Source organism: Prionailurus viverrinus, unplaced genomic scaffold, assembly GCF_022837055.1.
Source record: "Prionailurus viverrinus isolate Anna unplaced genomic scaffold, UM_Priviv_1.0 scaffold_35, whole genome shotgun sequence".
NCBI classification, from domain to species: Eukaryota; Metazoa; Chordata; class Mammalia; order Carnivora; family Felidae; genus Prionailurus; species Prionailurus viverrinus.
This window is the reverse complement of record NW_025927605.1, coordinates 7,267,377-7,288,125: the sequence shown is the minus strand read 5'-3', so window position 1 is coordinate 7,288,125 and position 20,749 is coordinate 7,267,377. Positions and strand designations below refer to the sequence as shown.

The following is a 20,749-nucleotide window of genomic DNA, read 5'->3' as shown; positions in this document are numbered from 1 at the left end:
GCGATCATGACCTGAGCCGAAACCCAGAGACGGACGCCTAACCGACTGAGCCACCCAGGGGCCCCAGTGTGAACATGTTGTTTTAAATGTATGTAGCACACACGTACTGTCCCACATGTGCTGATTCCTGTGCTAATAATGCCGGAGACAAGCAGAAGGGAAAAAGCAAATCTCCAGAAGAGACTCTGAAATGAACCACACAGCCTTCTCCTTCGAAGGCTCTGTACTATGTTTAACGTGCTCCTGGCCTACCTGGAGGCAGAGAAGAAGGATGGGGTGAGGGATCGCTAGGCTTCTTATGGGACCAAGGACACACACATGCATGCATGCGTGCGCGCGCGCGCGCACACACACACACACACACATACACACACAGCCCGTAAGCCAGCACTGGGAAGTTCCCGTTAAAGGAGATCAGATTCATAGACTGAGCAGGAGAGGAGGAGTAAGCCCCTCGAGGCTGAGAGGGTCCTCAACCAGTCACCTCCATTTGACAGTTGGAGAAACGGGGGCTCAGAAAAAAGGAAAAGCTTGCCTTGGCAGCTGTAAGGTAGAACTAGAACCCAGCTCTCCTTCCAGGCTGGCGTGTGCTCATCTCACCAAACCTTGCTGCTTTCTCTCTGACAAGAAGTGTTAACACAGCAGAAGCCTGTATAGCCCCCATGTCAGCAGCAGGAAAAATGCCCATATTCTGTATGGCTAAGCGCGTGCCAACTGGCTTTTACTGCATGCGGCTCTAATTTGGGCACAGGGTTTAACTCACAGAAAAGCTAACTATACTATAATACGGCTGGATGACTGTCAGAGAAACGTTAGCAGCGTAAGAGGGTAGTCACCAAAAATTCTTGCGAATTTTCGTGTACGTCTAGGGACAGGCGAGGAAGCAAAGGTGAGACACGGAGCAGGGGAGGCGTTCACTGGTGTTAGCAAGCAAACCTCAAAGACGAATACTTTGCTCAATTCACTCATCTTGGAAATACATGGTTTGACAAGACAGCCCACGTTTTTTTCTTGCCCATCTGGGCAGCACCAGAGGAAGCCAAAACAGAAGCTCTGAGACAGTGGAGCTCTTTCCAGACAAATTTCAAGTCCGCCCGGGGCCAACTGCCTCTCCCTCCCTCCACCTTGCTCTCTGCCTAGAACTGTTGTCTTTCACCTGAGTGGTTCCTAGAGCGGAGGGGGGGGGCCGCGTGAGCTCTATCTAGGCCAGTAAGTGTGAGGAAGGGGAATCTGGGGATGGGGAGGTGGGCAGAAGCAGCCTTCGGAATAAACCTACTGTGCAGGGACAAACGATAACGAGGTGACCCCCGGTGAGCAGCGCAGCCTTCCTAGCGGAGGTAGCGATGGTGTGGGATGACAAATGAACTGTCGCGGGGGCGCCTGGGTGGCTCAGTCGGTGGAGCGTCCGACTTCCGCTCAGGTCACGGTCTCATGGTTCGTGGGTTCGAGCCCCGCGTCGGGCTCTGTGCTGACAGCTCAGAGCCTGGAAGCTGCTTCGGATTCTGTGTCTGTCTCTCTCTCTCTCTCTCTGCCCCTCCCCAACTCGCGCTTTGTCTCTCGGTGTCTCTCAAAAATGAATGGATGTTAAAAAAAAATTTTTTTTTTTTAAAGAAAAGAAACGAACTGTTGCGGACATTGTTCACCACCTTCTTCAGGCTAGCAGTGAGACCTTTCCAGCATCTTCCAGCATATTACCAGTGGGGTAGGCTAATATACTCTTAGAGGGAGGGCTAGAAAGACTATTTCCTGCCCTGACCGCACAAGGGGTGCAGGCTGAACTCTCACCCTCCGGTGGGGGATCTCAGCATTTCTCCAGAAAGCTTAAGAGCCAGAAGATCTGGCACTCTGGGACCCAGAGGAGACCTGGCTGAGGACGGAGCTGGGGCTCGGTGGAAAGCATCATGGGGCATGCCTTGGGAATGGAGAGAGGCTGAGCCTCTCCTCAGCAGGGAACGGCAAACCTGGAGAGCCCAGTTCAAGACAAGATTTTGCAAGGCGGGGGGTGGGGGGGGGGGGGCTCTCAGAAGCAAGGAAGAGGAAACTAGACCAGCCTCAAGAGAAATCAGTCTGCAGCAACTCCATTCCACCCGGAAGGGAAGACAAGACCCTATGGGACTTAGCATTAATTCTCGGAATCGCAAGTGCTCCCTATGAAAGGATGTAAATGCCTCCCAGTACACATTTTTACAAATGAACATTGATCATCCTGTCAGTGGCAAGGGGCGCTGGCTGTGTCCCTCCTGCAGGAGGGTAACCACCTCAAGGGATTCACTCCTGTCTCCCCTCCGGCTGCCGGCCAAGACCTGTTGTTGGTAGTCGCAAACTTCAGGAAGCTGGTGTTTGTTTCTTCCTCGTGGGGTGAGTAGTTCATCGGAACAACTCTCCTCGGACACGGACACCCATCCTGCCTCTCTACCCTTCCCCAGCCCAGGGCAGAAGGACCGCGGCCGGGGTGGGGTTGCACCGGCGCGTCCCAAGATGGTGCAGCAGGCAAGGAAGGTCGCAGGCCTGCCAGGAGCCCCAGGGTGGCGAGCGGGGCCTTCCGGCGAGGAGGGCCGAGGAGGGCCGCGGAAAGCGGGGGCAGGCAGGGCAAAGGAGGAGAAAGAGGTGCCTGGGAAGGGCGGCAGCAGCTGAGGGTGGGGGAGGGCTGGCAGCAGCTGGGGGGGAGGAGGGGAGCCCTCATGAACGGGCAATTGAGAAGGCCCGAGCAGCTGAGCGGCCGCGCTGGCGTCGCCGGGCCTGCGCCCCACGCGGGCGGCCCCTTCCCCCAGCCCCTCACCTCGCCCAGGGAAAGCTGAGCGCGCGGCCTCCCACCCCAGCCACTGGGTGGGCCCTGTCGGCAGAGCTCAAGGAGGGGGCAGACGATGCCCCCGGTCCCCCCCTTCCCAACCCCCCCCCCCCCCGCCGCCCCCGTCGCAGGCTCGGCAGTCTAGAATGTTCTGCCGCTAGAACCCCCTCGGTACCCCGACTCGCTGGGAGCGGGTCCCGCCCGGCCCAGGGTAGGGGGTGGGGTGGGGTGGGGGCCTCGCCTCCCCGGCGGGGCCCAGAGGGGGAGGGGACAAGCGCCCCCGGGCTGCCGGGTGGGGGTGGGGACGGGACTTTGCCCTTTGTCTCTCTCTCCAGAGCCACCGGCCGAAACCCGACCCCATGAGCGAGCCAGGCAGCCAGCGAGGGGCAGGCTCCCCCTCCGGGGTCCTTTAGTAAATCCAGACCCGACCTCCCTGTGGTCAGGGCTGTGACTGAGGTGGTCCTGTGGGGGAGGGGGCTTCCCGCCTGCAAACAGGCCTGCAAGCATTTAAGTGGGAACCGGTTGGGGGTAGGGGGCCGGGAGAGGGCTGGAAGTGGGGCCGCAGAAGCTGGAGGGGAGAAAATGGCCCGGGAGGCGGCATTCCTTAGAGACCTCGGCCGGGCTGCGGGAGGAGGCAGGACCAGGCCAGGGAGGCCTCCCACCGAGAAGGCAGGAACTGAGGCCCGGGAGTGGGCTGGGCTGGGCTGGGCTGGGCTGGGGGCACGGAACGGAGGGGCCTTCCGGGCCTGGAGAATAAAAGACCCTCTTCCCGGGGCGTCCCAGGAGCCTCCTCTGAAAAGTTACAATCGAAGAGTCATACCCCCCATGCAGCGTAGGGCATTCGTCTGGGGGTGAGAAGGACCTCCTTTGTCTGCCCTCTTGGGGTGTCATCAATTCATGATAATCTTATTAATAACTCACATTTGCACGGTACTTGAGAGTTTACAAAGTCCTTTACACTCGCACCTCCTAGGAACCCAGAACAGCGACAAGAGGTTGACTTGAGCCTCTGAGCCACCACAGAAGACTGTTTTATTTCCATTCTGCAGCTCAAAAACAGGCCCAGAGAGGTTAGGTGACTAACTCAAGGTGACGCTAGCCAGCGAGTGTCGCTGTACGTGAAGCCTGCCTCCTGCTTGTCAGCCAAGGGCAGGTACCTGGGTTCTTGCCTCAAAACATACGTAAGCTATGAATTATGGTTCTGTAGGCTTGTCACAAAGGTCAACTCTTTGTCCCTTCCTGCTAGGAGGAGGGGGGTGGGTGGGAGAAGCGTCTCAATCCCTGCCCTTCCCCCCAGCCTCCTATTTTCTCCCAGTTGAACCCAAACAAAGGTGGGGGAGGGACAGGCCACCGGCTCCTGGGCTGGTGCCTACCAGAACGCCACACGACGGAGGCCCTTGTAACTCAAAATTGTAACTCAAAATACCGACACAGCTTATTTCATGGGATTTCACGGAGGCATTAACGTTGGGCATGTCTTCATTTGCTAACCTTATGCTCTCCCCCCCCCCAAAAAAGCTCAAAGTAAGATTCAATTTCTTTTAATATTTATTTATTTATTTATTTATTTATTTATTTATTAGGGGGAGGGGCAGAAAGAGAGGGAGAGAGAGAATCCCAAGCAGGCTCGCAGGCTGTCTGGGCTCTATACAGCACAGAGCCTGACACAGGGCTTGATCCCACAACCCCAGGATCATGACCTGAGCCTAAATCAAGGGTCGGACACCACCCACCGAGCTACCCAGGCGCCTGAAGATTCAATTTCTTTGAAGCGCTAGGGTGCCTGGGTGGCTCAGTCGGTTCAGCATCCAACCTCGGCTCAGGTCATGATCTCACGGATCCGTGGGTTTGGGCCTGAGTCGGCCTCTGTGCCGAGAGCCCAGAGCCTGGAGCCTGCTTCGGATTGTGTCTCCCTCCCTTTCTGGCCCTCCCCCACCCAGGCGCGCGCTCGCTCTCGCGCGCGCTCTCTCTCTCTCTCTCTCTCTCAAAAAGAAACATTAAAAAAATTCTATTAATAAATAAATAAATTCCTTTGGACGGTTAAAAGATCACCTGTTCCCACCTTCTTAGAAAGCTCAGCCTTAGAGGCAGAAAGGCTTGGGTGTGAATCCCAGTGCTACTCCCTATTCAAGGTACTGACTGGGTATTGACCGGCTAAGTTACTTGAACCACTCAGAGCTTCAGCTTCCTTCTGGAGAGTGAAGATACCTGCACAGGGCTCTTATGAGAATTCAGCGAAGCGACCGTCGGTTAAATGTGAACAGATACTCCATAAATGCTCCCTATAATTGTCGAAGGAATTCATCTTTTGACCCGAGTCGCCTCGAACAGAACTCTGGCGCAAAGAAGATGCTCAGCGAAGGAAAGAAACAGGGATATGTGCCCTACCCTGCCTGAGGCCTCCTCACTACAATGCTACCTACCCCTCTCTCCTAGATGAACTGTCTTCCCATCAACATCTCCCTGTCGATCCATAATGCTCTCCTTAATCCGCTCCTATTTTGTCTGCCTATCCTCCAAAACACAGCTTAGCTCACTCAAAGCCTCCCTCCTCTATTTTAGTCCCTGAGGTTGTGTACCTCCCATTTTAATACGTAGTCTCTTGGCCTCTGCTGTCCCACAGCTTTTTTTCCTGGATCTGAAGTGAAAATGCTGGAGGGCAGAGATTTCATCCTGTACCTCTTTTGTGCAGCACCCTCTCAACCCTCGTTTCTCTCCCCCACCCTGAAAAAGACCCAATAGTGCTAAATAAAAACCCAATAATTAGTATTTAATGCAGTGCGGGGGGCGGGGGGGGGGGGAAGCAGGGCAAAGACTCCCGTTTTATATAGGATGAAGAGGTGACCACCATGTAGGAAAAAGCAAAACTGGCAACAGTTGAAATCCCCCAGAGAGGGGCGGGGGGGGGGGGGTTCTGTTTACTGGGTACAGTTTCAGTCCTGCAAGATGAAAAGAGTTGTGGAGACGATGGCTGCACAGCACTGCGAATGTTCTTAACGGCACTGAACTGCACACTTAAAAATGGTTACGATGCTCGAGTGCCTTGGTGGCTCAGTTGGTTAAGCATCTGACTTCAGCTCAAGTCACCATCTCGTTGTTCATGGGTTCGAGTCCCACATCGGGCTCTGTGCCGACAGCTCACAGCCTGGAGCCTGCTTCAGAATCTGTGTCTCCCTCTTTCTCTGCCCCTTCCCTGCTCATGCTCTCTCAAGAAGAAATAAACGTTAAAAAAAAAAAATTTTTTTTTAAATGATGCTTACGATGCTAAATTTCATGTTACGTATGCTTCACCACATAAAATTATTCTTTAAAAATATTTAATTGACAAATTATTTTATTTTTTTTTTTAACATTTATTTTTGAGACAGAGAGAGACAGAGCATGAACAGGGGAGGGGCGGAGAAAGAGGGACACACAGAATCTGAAACAGGCTGCGGGTTCTGAGCGGTCAGCACAGAGCCCGACGTGGGGCTCGAACTCACGGACCGTGAGATCATGACCTGAGCCGAAGTCGGACGCTTAACCGACCGAGCCACCCAGGTGCCCCTGACTTAAATTATTTTAAAATAATTATCTAAGAGGCACCTGGCTGGCTCAGTCAGTGGACCATGGGACTCTTGATCTCCAGGTCATGAGTTCAAGCCCCACTGTGGGCCTAGAGCCCACTTAGAATTAAGTAAATAGAAGGTTAAAAATAAAAAGCCAAATTAAAATATCTAAAATTCTTTTTTAACGTAAAAAACTGAAATTTTAAATTACAAATATTTCAGAGGGACCCAACTTCACCGCAAAATGCAAGCAAGCTATCCCACCAGTCCGTACCATCTTGTTAAAGATTTTCTTACGCCGCATTTGGTTGTAACCACGTATCTTTAAAATCTCTCCATCCCCCTGCAGAAAACGGCTAATGCCAGAATGCCAGAGCACCCCCACACACACGCCCAGGCTAAAGTTGCTGACCATGGGATGTTCTGAAGAGACCGAAGGAGCCTGGGCCTAGACAGGCATGGCTCTTCCTCCAGTTAGAAGTTTAAATTTAGCGTGTCGCCTGGGCGGCTCAGTCAATTAAGCGTCTGACTTCGGCTCAGGTCATGATCTCACAGTTCGTGGGTTTGAGCCCCGCGTCGGGCTCTGTGCCGACAGCTGAGCCTGGAGCCTGTTTCGGATTCTGTGTCTCCCTCTCTCTCTCTCTCTCCCCCTCCCCTGTTCACGCTCTGTCTCTGTCTCAAGAATTAATCAACATTAAAAAAAATTTTTTTTAAGAAAAAAGTTTCAATTCAGCAAACTACTCATTCAAGATAGCCCGGCGAGGGACAAGGGTAGGAAAGTGAAAGATTATCTCATGAAGACCTAGGATGTTTGGGAAGATCATTTTATTCCACTGCCTGCCTGCCCCCAGCTTACTCTGGACAGGTCTCACTCTACCCTGTTCTAAAAAGCCAGCAGCGGGGCACCTGGGTGGCTGAGTCGGTTGAGCTCAGGTCATGATCTCACAGTCCGTGAGTTCGAGCCCCGCGTCGGGCTCTGTGCTGACAGCTGAGCCTGGAGCCTGCTTCGGATTCTGTGTCTCCCTCTCCCTCTCTCTGCCCCTCCCCTGCTCATGCTCTGTCTCTCTCTGTCTCAGAAATAAGTAAAAACATTAAAAAAAAAATAAAAAATAAATAAATAAGCCAGCAGCGGCGGCAGCCGCTTTGGTTCAAAATGGTAATGACCATATTCAGGAAAACCCTCTCGATAAAAAAGCTAGTCAGCTAGCTAGATTTTTTCCCTTCTTTTACGTTCGGTAAAAAGTTGCTGGTGTGGGGGACGCTCCACCAAAGAACTCAAAGAAAATACTCTTCTGAACCCTGCTGCCTTCCTTCCCAAGCCAACATCCTCTGTCTAGTCCTTGCTCAGAACATACTGGCTGCAGCCACCAACAGCCTGGTCTGCAGAGGATCATCTTTACTCTTTAATTTAGGGTTCTGTCTCCAAATCCTGCCAAAGCAAATGCTCTATTACAGACGGACTTCTCCCAAGCAACTTAGAGACCTGGAGGAGGAAGTAGAGTAAATATTTCTAGCTCTGAACACACATCCTCAACAAGTTTACTCCACCCGACAGCCCCCAGCCCAGTTCCTGTCTCCCCTCATTTTCTCCTCTTCATCTTCAGAGCACCTCCTGGGAAGCTGAGGAGCCCCAAGCAATCCCAGACGCCACTCCAGTAAAGAGGCAACACATATCATTCCACGTCAACTAATTGTAAAAACCCTTTATGGTAACTGATTAAAGTCACAAGCCTGTTAAATGGCCAAAACCCACATCCGGATTGGAAGCCCTTCCTCTCCCCAGCCCGCTAAGAGAAGGTTCAATCCTCAGTCCCTACACTGCGATTTCGAAAGGGGCAATAGGTCTGCGCGAGCGCGTGTTTGTGCACCCTTTGAACAGGGAGCACCAGAGAGAGGAAGTGGATGTTGGGGGGGGGGGAGTGCTCCCTTTCCAGTCCAGGGGGCCAGGGAAAGCGAGCCATTGGAGCTTTGCCGTCTACAAGGGCCCAGGACGGGGAACAGTGTATGCAGTCACTTCCCGGGCATCCAGGGATCCCCAACTCCCGAAAGGCTGTTTTGTTAGCTTACAGAGAGAGAGAGAGAGAGAGAGAGAGAGAGAGAGAGAGGAGCGTTGAGGCAAAACACGCCCATCTCCCACCAGATGGGGGAAGCTGCTCTCATTTCTTCCTTCCTCAGACGCTCAAGGACTCCCACTGTCCCCTTCCCATCCTGAATTCTTGTAACACTTACCTCATCGGCAGCACGAAGGTGGCTCCTCACTCACCAGTATCCCTACACCACATGCCCCTTTGACGGTAGCCCTCAAGTGTGAAATTTCACCTGGCCCGGGCTCATGGCATCAACAACAATAGAATCTGCGGCCCCCTCCCCTAAGGAATAACCAGTAGCAGCAATCTCCACCATGCTCGCACCTTCTCTTCGAGCCTTTTGTCTGACGGGATGGGTAAGAGACTTGGCAGCGGGGTCCACATCCCAGGGGGTCTGGGGGGATTGCCCTGGTAAGCCTCAGCTCCCTCTCCCAAAAGGGGGCTTTTCCTTTCAACATGCAGGTTATCAGAGCTCCCTACACACAAAGCCCCTGCCACATGCCTACCCCTCGTTGTCCCATGTAAACTACAGGCCACGTTCACATAAGCACCTATGCCCCAAGCTGCCAGTCCAGAGACAGAAGGCAGAGAGGTCCCTATCTAAAACAAATAACAGCAATAATAATAGTTAATGTGTAGTAACACCGGTTTACAGTTACAGAAACTGAGGCTGAAGAAGATTAACTTCTGCGGTTTCATAGTCATCGCCTGACTCCAAAGCTCTTGTTTTTTAAACACCGGGCTCTCCTGGGAGACCTTTCCTCCACAGTCCAATAGAGGGTGGAGGGAGGGACCCAGGGTAGGTCACGAGACCCTGACCTAATAGAGCTTCCTCTCTCCTTGAGCCTCAGGAGTTCACGGTGATTCCTGTCCACCAGGTTCCTGTTGCCAAAGAACTCAGACCCCACAAACAACCTTTACACAAAACAATTTTTCCCTGAATTCTGATTTCTCCTCTGAAAGAGTCTAACTACATCCAATCAACGAAACTATCCAATCAAATTTCACGCAGACTTAACATTTTCCATTGCGAGTGGCCAAAACATCTGGATGAAGGACTAGCTTTTCAACTGAAACTAACGCTATAGGAATAAAAAAACTGAAGTTTTCCTTAACCCTCTTCTACAGAAATACTGAGAGGGCGGACGAGAATCCAGGGAACAGACATGGTGTGGGAAACAGGTCCCCTCCTGTCTCCTCTCAAAGAGACAGTTCTCCATTCCCTTCCCCTACGCTAGGAGCGAAATTCACACCCATCCATCCTGACAGGTCCCTCAGCTGCCTCGAGCCACCTAAATGCCACTTGTCTAATAAGCAGACTTGTCCTTAGGGGCTTTGAAAATATCTGGACATACCAGTCCAAAATTCTTCTCATCATCTAGCTGTTTGCTCTTTCACTCAAAAGCAGTTTACTGATGGCTCGCCATGCTCTATGCTCTCTGCCATACAACTGGGAGACTGGACTTCTGCGACAGGACTCCGGACCCTGGAGGACTGGCCTTCTGCGATGCGACTCCATTTCTGGCCCTGTCTGTTCCGTACAGTTACACTCCAGTGTCTTGCAATCAGGTTTTCTCCGACTGTATCACAATGATGAGCTGCAGACCCACTTTTCTCCTGTGATTTACCCGTAATCAACATACGTTTGATTTCGGTGACCTGTCTTTAGGATGAAAACTTGTTTGAACCTGCTGTGCCTTTCATCCCTTGACTATTTATTGCAAACCTACTAGCTGCGAACATAAGGCCTTACAAAGCTGGCTCTGCTTGTTCAGTATCAGGATGACCCCTCCCACTCACTAAAAAAGCACGTAGGCCCCTTTGAACAAAACCTGAGGGGACATCCAAGTTTTTCTATCGGAATGGAGTTAGCCAACTGGAGACTGAGTATCTTCCTGCTGGCCGTGCCTTCCTTCCAAGGGTATGTTAGCACAGACGCTCCCCCGAAAGATGTCTTCCTAGCCAAATCAAACTTTTTATCAGTTAACCAAAAAAGGCTGCACTCTCTCCAGTGCATGTTTTCTGAGACCTTTCCTTGCTTTTGTTTTGACAGGCGGTTTAAAAGGTGTGGGCGAGGAGAGGAAATGTGCCCCGCACAGGTGGAAATGGCCTGCAAATTTTACGTTCACAGGAAGTCAAACCCCGGGCTGAGACCCTGAGAAAACTCTTCAAGGGCCAGTCAGTGGCCCACTGGAGGACCTGTCGTCCACCTTTTACCCCCGGGAACAAAACCCGTCCTAGAAGCCCGGGTGACTACCATTACTCCCTTTTGTGGTTGTTTCCCACAGCCTTTGGAACGTGGAGCCAGTCCATTTTCTAAAGATTCCTGGACCCTGTTGACTCTTCCAGTCTTACGCCCCATTGCCAAGGGGCCTCAGCTGCTGGGAGAGGGCCACAACAACCACATGCACCTCCATTTTCTCTCCACCTCTCTCGCCCTTTTCTGCTTCCCCACCCTCCCTCCCCAGCCCTCTTGGCTCCTCCTTGGCCTTTTGCTTCTGCCTTGGAGTGGAAAGGTCTAGGGACAGCCCGGGCGCTGGAAAGGGCTGCGCCCAGAGCCAGGGACCGCTCCACGTGGGCGACGCTGGGGATCCGGGGGCTCTCAGGTCCAAGGCGAGGCTGTCTGGCCGCGCGCCGCGGCCGGGGGTCTCGGGCAGGGAAGCCCTCCTGGGAACACCCCCCCCCCCAATCCCCGGGCCTGCGGGCGCGCCGGCGGCCCCCCTCCCCCCCCCCCCCCCCCAGGAACGGAGCGGGCGGAGATTGCGGGCGGGGAAGGCGTGGGGCAGCGGGGCCGGCGCGGGCCCTCCAGGAAGCGCAGCCGGCGCCGCCGCGACTTTCTCGGCTTTTTTGCAAAAAGGGGAAGGGCAGGCGGGCAACCCCGCCGGCAGAAAGCGCCTTGCCCTTCGCCCCGATCTCCCACCCGTCTTCGAAAGCGCCCGCCTGCGACCCCCTCTGTCCCGTGGGGCGCTGTGCGCCTCCGGCCGCCTCTCTTTAAAAAGGGAAGCGGGGACTCCACCCCAACCCCCATCTCTCTTTCTCTTTTTTTTCCCCCGTCTGGAATTTCCAACCCGGGACTAACTCGTCTGATTTCTCCAGTCTCCCCTGCTGCTGCCTTTTTTTTTTTTTTTTCCCCCCTTCCCCTCCTCTCCCCTCTCCCTCAACACTCCCACCCCAAATTCTAAGCTGCACTTTCTGGAAGGCATCGGCCACGTTTTAGGAATCTTTATAGGGGGTGGACAGAGAACGAGACTGGATTCAAATCCTAACAGCTGGCAAAATGTCTGTTCTTCAAACGCCTCTGGTTCACACTTTCATTCTAATGACAACATTGCCACCCAAGAGATAGAACCCGTATAAGGTCTGTCAGCAAACCCCCCCCCACCCAAATCTCACACAGCATTTGCTGGTCTCCCCACCCCCCCTTTTTACTCAACTAAACCAGATCTGAAACTGTTAAAAATATTTTATAATTGTATCCTCCCTAGCCTATCTCAGTGGTAATCTTTGTCAGCTGGCTGCTACACATTAAAGTGTAGAATAAACTCTTAAAAAATAAGCCTTAAAACTACCCAAACACATGACATAGATTCAAATGATGTATATTAAGGTAATGTGAAAAGATTAGAAGCTCAGAACCTTTGAATCAAGATTTTTCCAACTGCTAATGTCATGTATTTCATCTCTGAAACATAATTACAAGAATGTTTTGCTCTTTTTCCACCAAAAGCTATGCCATTAAAATTGTACATTTGGAAGAGTTGACTATACTTGGAATAAATTAGCGATGGGAATTACAACTCTTCCCCTCCTTTCCTCCAAAGTTCTCCATCGGGGAAAGCACTGAAGTAAAATTTCATCTTTTTTTTTTTTTTAAATTTTTTTTTCAACGTTTATTTATTTTTGGGACAGAGAGAGACAGAGCATGAACGGGCGAGGGGCAGAGAGAGAGGGAGACACAGAATCGGCAACAGGCTCCAGGCTCTGAGCCATCAGCCCAGAGCCTGACGCGGGGCTCGAACTCACGGACCGCGAGATCACGACCTGGCTGAAGTCGGACGCTTAACCGACTGCGCCACCCAGGCGCCCCAAAATTTCATCTTTTGACTTTGGGTCAGAAAAGAAAAGATTCTAGCAACCCACAACTCTTCCAATGGACAGTCAAACACCACTGTCCTTAGGAAAGGATCTTGAAATGCTGTGCCCTAAATGGCAACAAGTGAAGGGTTTTCTCTGGCCGCGAAGAAAACAGAACTCACGAATTTGTAAGGTTTACATGCTAGGTGGAAATTAAGTGAGAATGAATGGATTTCCACCTTCCCTCTCCAAAGAGTGCAGAAAAATTTAAGAATCAACCATTTTTAAATTTATATCAAGGCCAAAACAAAAACAAAAACAAAAACAAAAAGCCCTAACCACATACTCACAAGAAAACCTTTTACTAAAAGTGTGAAACTTACTGGTTTAATACAGGTCAGATGTATCTTTCAACTGCAACCACTAAAGTAAAAGTGCCTGAAAATCCTCCCACTCCTGTATTTTTTACTCCTTTGTTGTTTTTTTTTAAAGACATTCCCTTGCTTCTTAAACCCCTTATAATTCATTTTCAGCCCCTGAGAACAATGTTTATTAAAGACAAATCCATTTCTGAAGGCAAAATCTTTTTGCTTGTTTTGAAAACATGTAGTGATCCAAGGACTTCAGAGCAAATCACTTAAAATTAAAAATAATATTTTTGCCACTTACAGGACATCCCCTTCGCACGGATTTCCAAAGCTGCTAACTTTGGGAAATTCAACTGTAAAATCGGAATAAAGTGGAAGCCCTTTTGGAGGGTTCCCACGCTTCCGTGGCTCTGACACCCAATTTCTGTTTGGGCGTTTTTTTTAGTAAGAGTTGGAAAATTAAGGGGAAAGGGGTTAGCCCACCTCATGTTAAGTCAGCTTAGAGAAAAGAACCACCATTAACCTGCCTAGGAAAATCAATCTTTTAAGTTGAACACATTTCATGCAGAAAGGCAGTGCCCCTCTTGCATTTTCCTTTTAACAGCCAACACCTTTTATTTTTATGACAGCAGTTGACAGTAGGTATGCTGTCTTTACGTCACATTCCTCCAGAAAAAGGCACACACAGTGGCAAATGAAATAAAAGTTTAATTCCCTTAAAAAAGCAAGTCATTTCCCAAGGTAAACAGGTCTAAAATGGGACCCCCCCCCTTACCTTAAGGACTCTTATGTCTCTCAAAATAAAACACATATATGAACCCTTTCCACAACTGTTTTAAAAATGCTCTTGGCTTTTCTCCGCTGTCCTAATATTTGACAGTGAATATACACAAATTCTCAGCAAAAAGCCAAACCTGGTAGCCAGAATTCCAACACTGTCTAAGAAGGGGTTTGGAAAGGTGGAAGAAATCGAATGTCACCCGATTCAAAATTAAAATGAAACATGTTTTCAGTTTAAACACATAGTGCTCCGTCTCTTGGGTTCTTAAAAAGGTACAAATTATATTCAAATAGATACAAACTTAGAACAAAATAGATGCATACTTCAGAGTCAGGGATGCTAAGGTAACTGCTGTAACCTTCTATCATTTGTCTGATCCCCCCCCCCAAAAAAAAACCAAGCAAACAAACAAAAAACAGGAACACACAGGATTTAGACTTTCTTGAATCTCTCAGAAATGTGTCAAGTCATATCTCATTTGGAACTGAGTGCACCCAAAATAGTTACTTCTATTTCTTTAAACAGTGAAAAGAAACACATATACACAAAATACACATGCACAGTTGTTCATCTTGCTTCAAATATTAGTTATAGTTAATTCACTAGTTCCTGTTTTATACATCCATGGGATTGAAAAGGCCAGTCCCAGACCAACTGAAGAACTGGTTTTCAGACAGACTAACTAAAAACACATACCACAAAATGCTTCCTTCAAAGAACTCAAAATGATAGAGCAAACGGACTTCATGCAAACAAACTCTTTTTTTAAATCCTAAAACTTCAAAAATTGATTCATTTTAGAAAAATGAAGGGCCTTCTCACCACCCCGCAAACACACACACACACACACACACACACACACACACACACACACAACTGACTCAGTGTTTGAGCTCAAAAAATTATTTCGGGGAAGGGAAGAACACACAAAAGATGGAATTTAATATGGATGGGGAAAGGAAGATTTTGTACCCACTCTTCTCACAAACCCCACCCCTTCCCAACTCAAAAGGGCCCTAAGTAATGCATTTTGGAGGGAACAAGAAGGAGCCTAAAAATGGCTTGAAAGCAAACAGATGGCTTAGGGGGTAAGATCCATAAATACAGAGCACCATGGAAATTAAAGTATAAATGTTTTGGGTCCCATTTCATCACGTTTTGCTATTTCTCTTGCCTTCGATGCATTCTCTTTACAATTTAAACCATCCTGAAGTGCCAAAGGGAAAAAAAAATCCTACGTATTTCAGAATTCCAGTTATTCTGCATCTCTCTCAACATGTTTCAAACACTCAGCTTTCAGTTCAATTAGCCACAATCTTCTCAATAAATCTACTGGTGTCAGTATGCCTCTCTCCGTTCCCATCTCCAGGAAATGTTTCAAAATAATAAATAAGCCTTTTTTTTTTTTGCCCCCCATCCTTCCGATTTTATTGCCTCTTTACTCCTAACTCTAATTGCCTTTCCAATAAGAGTATTGGAAGCACTGTGAGGTTAAATCACAGACTCTATAAACATAGTTACAAGCCATATTGATCATCTATAGATACAATAGCTCCAAGTTACTTAAAATATCTCAAAGTGAAAACCGCGGAACAGATTTTTATCTGACTTAAACTTTGCAGTTAAACTTCACAGGCTCAAAAACAAAACAAAACAAAACAACAAAAACCCAAAGCCACCCACCTACACCTTCCCAGCCAGGAAAAAGGCCAGGGATCATTCTCAATGCAGCAAGTTTCCAGCGAAATGAGGGGGAGAACACACCTAGGGAGGGGAGAGGGTAACACAGGGCTCAAAAATTTCCTGGGAGCGGCCACAGGAGGGAAAACTGCACTGTCAACATGTTTAAAGTCAGATTTGAGAGAGCCGACTCTGTTCTTATAATTTCCCAGCCAGAGTTCAATGAAAAGATCGGGAACCCCCCCCTCCATGAATCAGATTTGGGGGGAACATGACAGAGGTACCCCACTTTTTGCTTCAGTGAGAACAGAAAGGTACTGGGACACAGACACACACACACACACACACACACACACACACACTCCTTCTCTCTCTCTCTCTCTCCACTATTCATCCAGGGAGTTCTAGACCCTCCAAAGAGCCCCAGCTCACAGCCTGAACACAAAGCTCTCACCCCAGATGGTCCCCTTGTAACAATGGACTGAAGGGGGGGGGGGGGGGCTCAGAAAGGATAGCACACAGCCAAAGCATATTCTTTGCAAAATCCAGTTGGGAGGGGAGGATGTGTGATGTGAGGGACTAAGAGTAGGGGTCTGAGAAAAAAAAGGTCCTTGCCTGTTGCAGAAATACATATAAAGCACAAGCAATTCTTTTGGGGACAGGAACTCCAAATCCACTTCCCCTAGGGAACTGAAGGGGAACCCCCCCCCCCCAATCCACTTAAGAATTATGCTAAGGGATGGGTGGAGAAAAAAGAGAAAATGAGGCCTGCTAGAAGTTGCAGCAATGCCCAGGAGATCCAACTCTTCAAAGATTTTTAGCTTCCCCATAAAAATGGCCCCATACACCTTGAATAAACTCCACAAGGCTTCTCCCCTCTTGATTTTTTTCCCTTTAACTTCTCCAAATACCATCTCTCCCAGCCCACCCCAAACCCGGCTTATTTTTTACAAGCTGTAAACCACCCATTACAAGATCTTAGCCAATCTTCCCTCCCTGCCCCCAACATCCGGAGTTGGGGGTGGGAAGGCCAGTAATGGGTTTCTTCCACTGGAGACACTATGGACCCCTTAACACAGCCTCTAAGCGCCCCCAGGTTGCCTCCCTTCTCAAAGAGCCCTTTCCTACCTTTGTTTTTTGGGGACCGAGTGTTCGATCTCTAGGCGTTTTCCTTGCAATTCGACTTTCCCTAAAGATTTAAAAAAAAAAAAAAAAAAAAAAAAAAAAGACCATATAAGAGCTGGAACAGGAGTGTGGGGTGGGAAAGGGACGGAGAAAGAGGGGCACTCAGGAAGGAGTTCCTGGGATTTGAGATCTGCCTAGGAATCCAGGCAGTGGGTTCCGCGGCCGGGACGCGAAACGGCCGCTCTGGGAATGGTGGAATCTATAAATTCGTTATTGTGTTTTGTTAATTTTCGTTTCGTTCTGTTCTCCCACCGAGGCCGGCTGGGCAGTGGCTCGCTCTGGGAGCCGGAGCCGGAGCCGGGAAAGGGGCGACGAGGGCGTTCGTGTGGGCGGGCTGCCTGCTCCACTCCCAGATGTGGGGAGCAGGGGCCGGGAGAGAAAGGGCCCCCCGATGCTCCCAAAGTGTGTGGCGGGGGAGGGGTGCAGAATGAAACTTTAGTTTCCCGTCCTGCCGCGGAGAGGGGCTCCGGGCGGCGGGGCGCTCACCTGTCGGGGCCGGTGGTGGGCAGAGGCCCTGGGGGAGCGGTGCGGGGCCCCGCGGGGAGGGTCCCCGGCGACCGCGACGCGCGCCTCTCGGCCCAGCCTGGGCGTCTCGGGAAGCAGCATGGCGACCCGGCGCCGCCGCCGCCGCGCCACCCCGCTCACGCCCCACTTTCAAATCAAAATGGCTCAAGCCCAGGCCCTGGGCGGGAGGCGGGACCCCCTCGTCTCAGGTCCTGCCCGAAGGCTGCAGTCCCCACCGGGCTCCCGGGAGATCGGAGACGGAGCGGGGACCCCTTCCCCGCCTGGAAAGGCCTAGGGCGGAGGAACGGGAGCAGGGGGTGTTCGCACAGGGGGCCGAGGGGGGTGGGGTGGGGTGGGGTGGGGCGGGGGGCGGCCAGCCTCGGATAGGGAGGGGCGGACGTGAAAATAATGCCCGGACCGGGGCCGCCAGAGTGGGGACCCCCCCCCCAAACACACACACACACACACACACACACACACAGCCACAGCCAATGGGGCCCCCCGCCCCGTCGGTGGGGGGCAGGGGCGGCCTTACTAAAGCCTCCAGCTTCTGCTCTGGGGCTGGGAGGAAGGGGTGGGGAGGTCCAGGATATTTCCGCGCGAGGGGCGAGTCGGGGGGATGCAGGGGGCGTCGAAGGAGGTGGGCGGAGGGTGGGTGCCCAGGCCAAGCCCCGCAGGCCGGAGGGACAGAGGAGTTGGCGGGCCAGGAGAGAAGAGGGGCAGGTCTCCGTTGTTCGGGGATTTCGTTGTGGTTTTTCCGGGGAGGTGGGCGCACTCTTACCGGAGAAAGTTTCGATGGCCTTCATCGCCCAGTGCTCGTCGGGGCAGTCCACGAAGGCATAGCCGGACTTGACCAAGAACTGGCCGCTGTAGGAGATCTTGTGCTCCGCAAACACTTTCTCCAAGTCCGCGGGGGTCACGCTCTCGTTGAGGTTGCCGATGTACAGCTTGTTCATGGTGGCGGTCTCGGGGCGGGACGCGGTCCCTGGCAAGGCCGAGCGGGCGGGCGCGGGCGGCGAGCCTCCTAGGCCGAGAGGCGGGAGGCCGGCGGCAGCAGCCGCAAACTTTCTTCGCACCCCACCCCTGAAGTTGTCCGGAGCCCGCGGCGGCGAGGGCGGCCTGAGGGCGCGCAGAGGTCGCGGGAGAGTTCGGCGAGGCCCGGGAGAAGTGCCCGCGGCGCGCTGGGAGGCGGACGACTCGGCGCTGCTCCTTCCCTTCTGTCCGAAACCCCTCCGAGCGGGCTGGTGTGTCACGTTTCTCCGCGGCCGCCCTGGCGCCGCCTCTAAATAAAATCGGCTTGAAAAAAAATGGAGCGGAAAAAAAAAAAAAAAAAAGGCGAAGCCACGTGGTGAAAGCCCCCACCCACCCTGCTCGGGAAGACCCCCGACGCCTCTGGGCCCATCGGCCCTTCAGCCCGGCCCTGCCCACCAATCCCTAGCCTGGGGTGCGGGGGGAGGGGGCACTCAACTCACCCCCGGGGGGGAAACAGGGCGGCGGGGGCCGCGTTCCCGAGGCTCGGCTTGCCCCCTCCCCCTTGGCAAGAATCTGGCCCCTAGGGAGGCGCCCCGCCCCCACCCATCCCCCTACCCCGGCCCCGGCTGGGGGAGGGTGGTCGGGCCCTGAATCTCCCACCTCTTTATGGGTAAAATGTACGGTTATTTTTTTATTCGTGTGCAGGCTGGGGGGAGAGTTTGCCCACCCTACCCCGGTTAACTGCTAGCGACTGACAGGCGGGGAACGGCCGAGATAGACAAAGAGAAGCCGAGGACTCTGGGGTCTTCAGGCGGGGGTCGCGCGAGCCGGCGATTTTAAAAAGAAAGGCGCTTTTCCCCTAGATTTTTACGTGAGGGGTCTCGGCCTTCCCGGCCCCAGCCCTGGGAGACTCCCCCGCCTGCGGGGATCCGGGACCGGGGGACCCTGCGAGCGCGGGACCGGGAAGCCGAGACCGCGGGGGACCGCGGCTGGGAACGAGGGAGCCGCGAGAAATCATGTTTCGGGATTCCCACGGGGGAAGGGTGGCTCGCACCCGGGGTTCGGCTGCTGAACGAGGCCGTCTCAGGGTCCTGGGGGAACGCGCGGCTCCGGCCCAAGCTGACCCCAGGAGAGGGAGGGGTGGAGAGGAGGAAGAGGAGTGGTAGCGTGAGCAGACCCGAGCGAACCGAAGGGGGAGGTCTCAGGGAGGGAGTGACCGGGTGGAGATCCGAACGCTCCCCTGCTCCCTCCCTGACGCGGGGGCAGACAGGTGGAGTCCCCTCCGCCCGCCCCACCCAGGCCGGCGACCGCAGCTTTCCCAGCGCCGGGTTAGGGGCTCGGAACTTTGTTTGGGGTGCAGCGGTGGGATCCGGGCGGGAAGGCGGGAGAGGGGCCGGGGGCGGGGGGCCGAGCGCGAAGCCCCGCCCACGTCCCCAGGTCAGACCCGCGGGGGGAGGGGGTAATTTCCGCTCGGCGCTCGGGGAAGCGAGGGGCGGGAGCTTGGAGGAGGGGGCGGTGGCCCCTCCCCCGCCCGTTCCTGGGGAGGGGGAAGCGGATCCGCCCTGGTCCCTTTCCTCGCCTTTGACCAACTCGCTCCGGATCCTCCGGCCCCGGGAGCCCGAGGGACGGACCCGACTGGGCTAGGGGCGACACGTGGGCGGTCGCACCCCGTCTCGGCGGTGGGGGAGGGGGCAGTTCGCCGCGCGTTTCGGAGTCCCGGATAGGCGGCGGAGAGCGGGACGCGCGGTCCACGCGCAACCGGGATCCCGGGCCGAGTGGCGGGCGAGGGCAACGAGCTTCCAGCGGAGGGGGCTGGGACGGCGCCGGGGGGTGGGGGGCCGGGTGGCGGAGAGCGCGGCCGGGGGACCTCGGAGCCCCCCAGGCCCGAGGGTCGGGAAAAGAAAGGGGGAGGGACTGGACCCCCGGTAACGCCAGACTCTCCCTGCACTGGGCGGAAGCTCGGGTTTTGCTCCGGGTTCTGCGGGAGGGAGAAACAATTCTGTCGGGGGCACGCGTGCTGCGAGGGCAGGTGAGGAAGGGGGTCACTCTCCCTTTCCCCGTCCCCGACCCCATTGTCTCAGTCGCCTGCGGCCCGGGCCGGCTCCGCAACACGTGTTGGCTGCACTGATATGAATGCCTTGGATTTTTTTTTTTCCTTGTTATTATTTTTTGTTTGCAGAGTCAGTGAGCTGACTCCCCGACTTGGGCACACCGCTCTTCTGTCAGACGATTTTATACCGTTCAAAAAGTCGGGAGTTAAAAGACCACACGCCGCACCTTTGTCCCCCTCCCGGTTTTCCCCGCGCGCTGCAAAGAAATGGGGCTTGGGCGTGGGGGGAGGGCTTCCAACTCGGTTTTCTCCATCACCACCTTCAAAACCCACTCTCCAAATCCGCGTTTTGTTCTAGCCAGCCACGTGTTTGTCGGATTTGGGGGGTTGTGACGGGTTGTTGGTTTTTTGTTTTTTTTTTTTCCCCCTCTGCTCGGGGCAACAGAAATTAAAATACTATGAGCTGTTAGTTGCTGAGTAGAAAAAGAATGTTGTTTTCTCCGCAGGAAGGTGGGCGACATCTGTATCCTACCCCCCCCCCACCTCTTCCGACCCTCGCCCCCCACCCCCCGCCCTTCCCCGCAGATTCTGACTCTTAATATTTAGTCAGCTCTTGACCGTAATTTTCACACAAACCCACGAGCTGGAAGCGGTGTCTGCCACGTAGTAGGCATTCAATAAACATTTAAAAAATGAAAGACCAGCTAATGCA

The 20,749-nt window shown here is 53.0% G+C and overlaps 1 protein-coding gene across 2 annotated transcripts in view; it reads right to left on the bottom strand.

Moving 5' to 3' along the window:
- Positions 1-18,081, bottom strand: part of IGF2BP1 (insulin like growth factor 2 mRNA binding protein 1) — a 41,045-nt gene extending 22,964 nt beyond the window's left edge. For both annotated transcript variants that reach the window (XM_047845812.1, XM_047845813.1), the window contains exons 1-2: positions 17,797-18,081; positions 16,455-16,515 (exon numbers count right to left, since the gene is read on the bottom strand). In XM_047845812.1, the coding sequence (XP_047701768.1) occupies positions 16,455-16,515; positions 17,797-17,971 (236 nt within the window). In that variant the 5' untranslated portion in view covers positions 17,972-18,081. The remainder of the gene's footprint in view (positions 1-16,454; positions 16,516-17,796) is intronic.
- Positions 18,082-20,749: the final 2,668 nt, after the last annotated feature.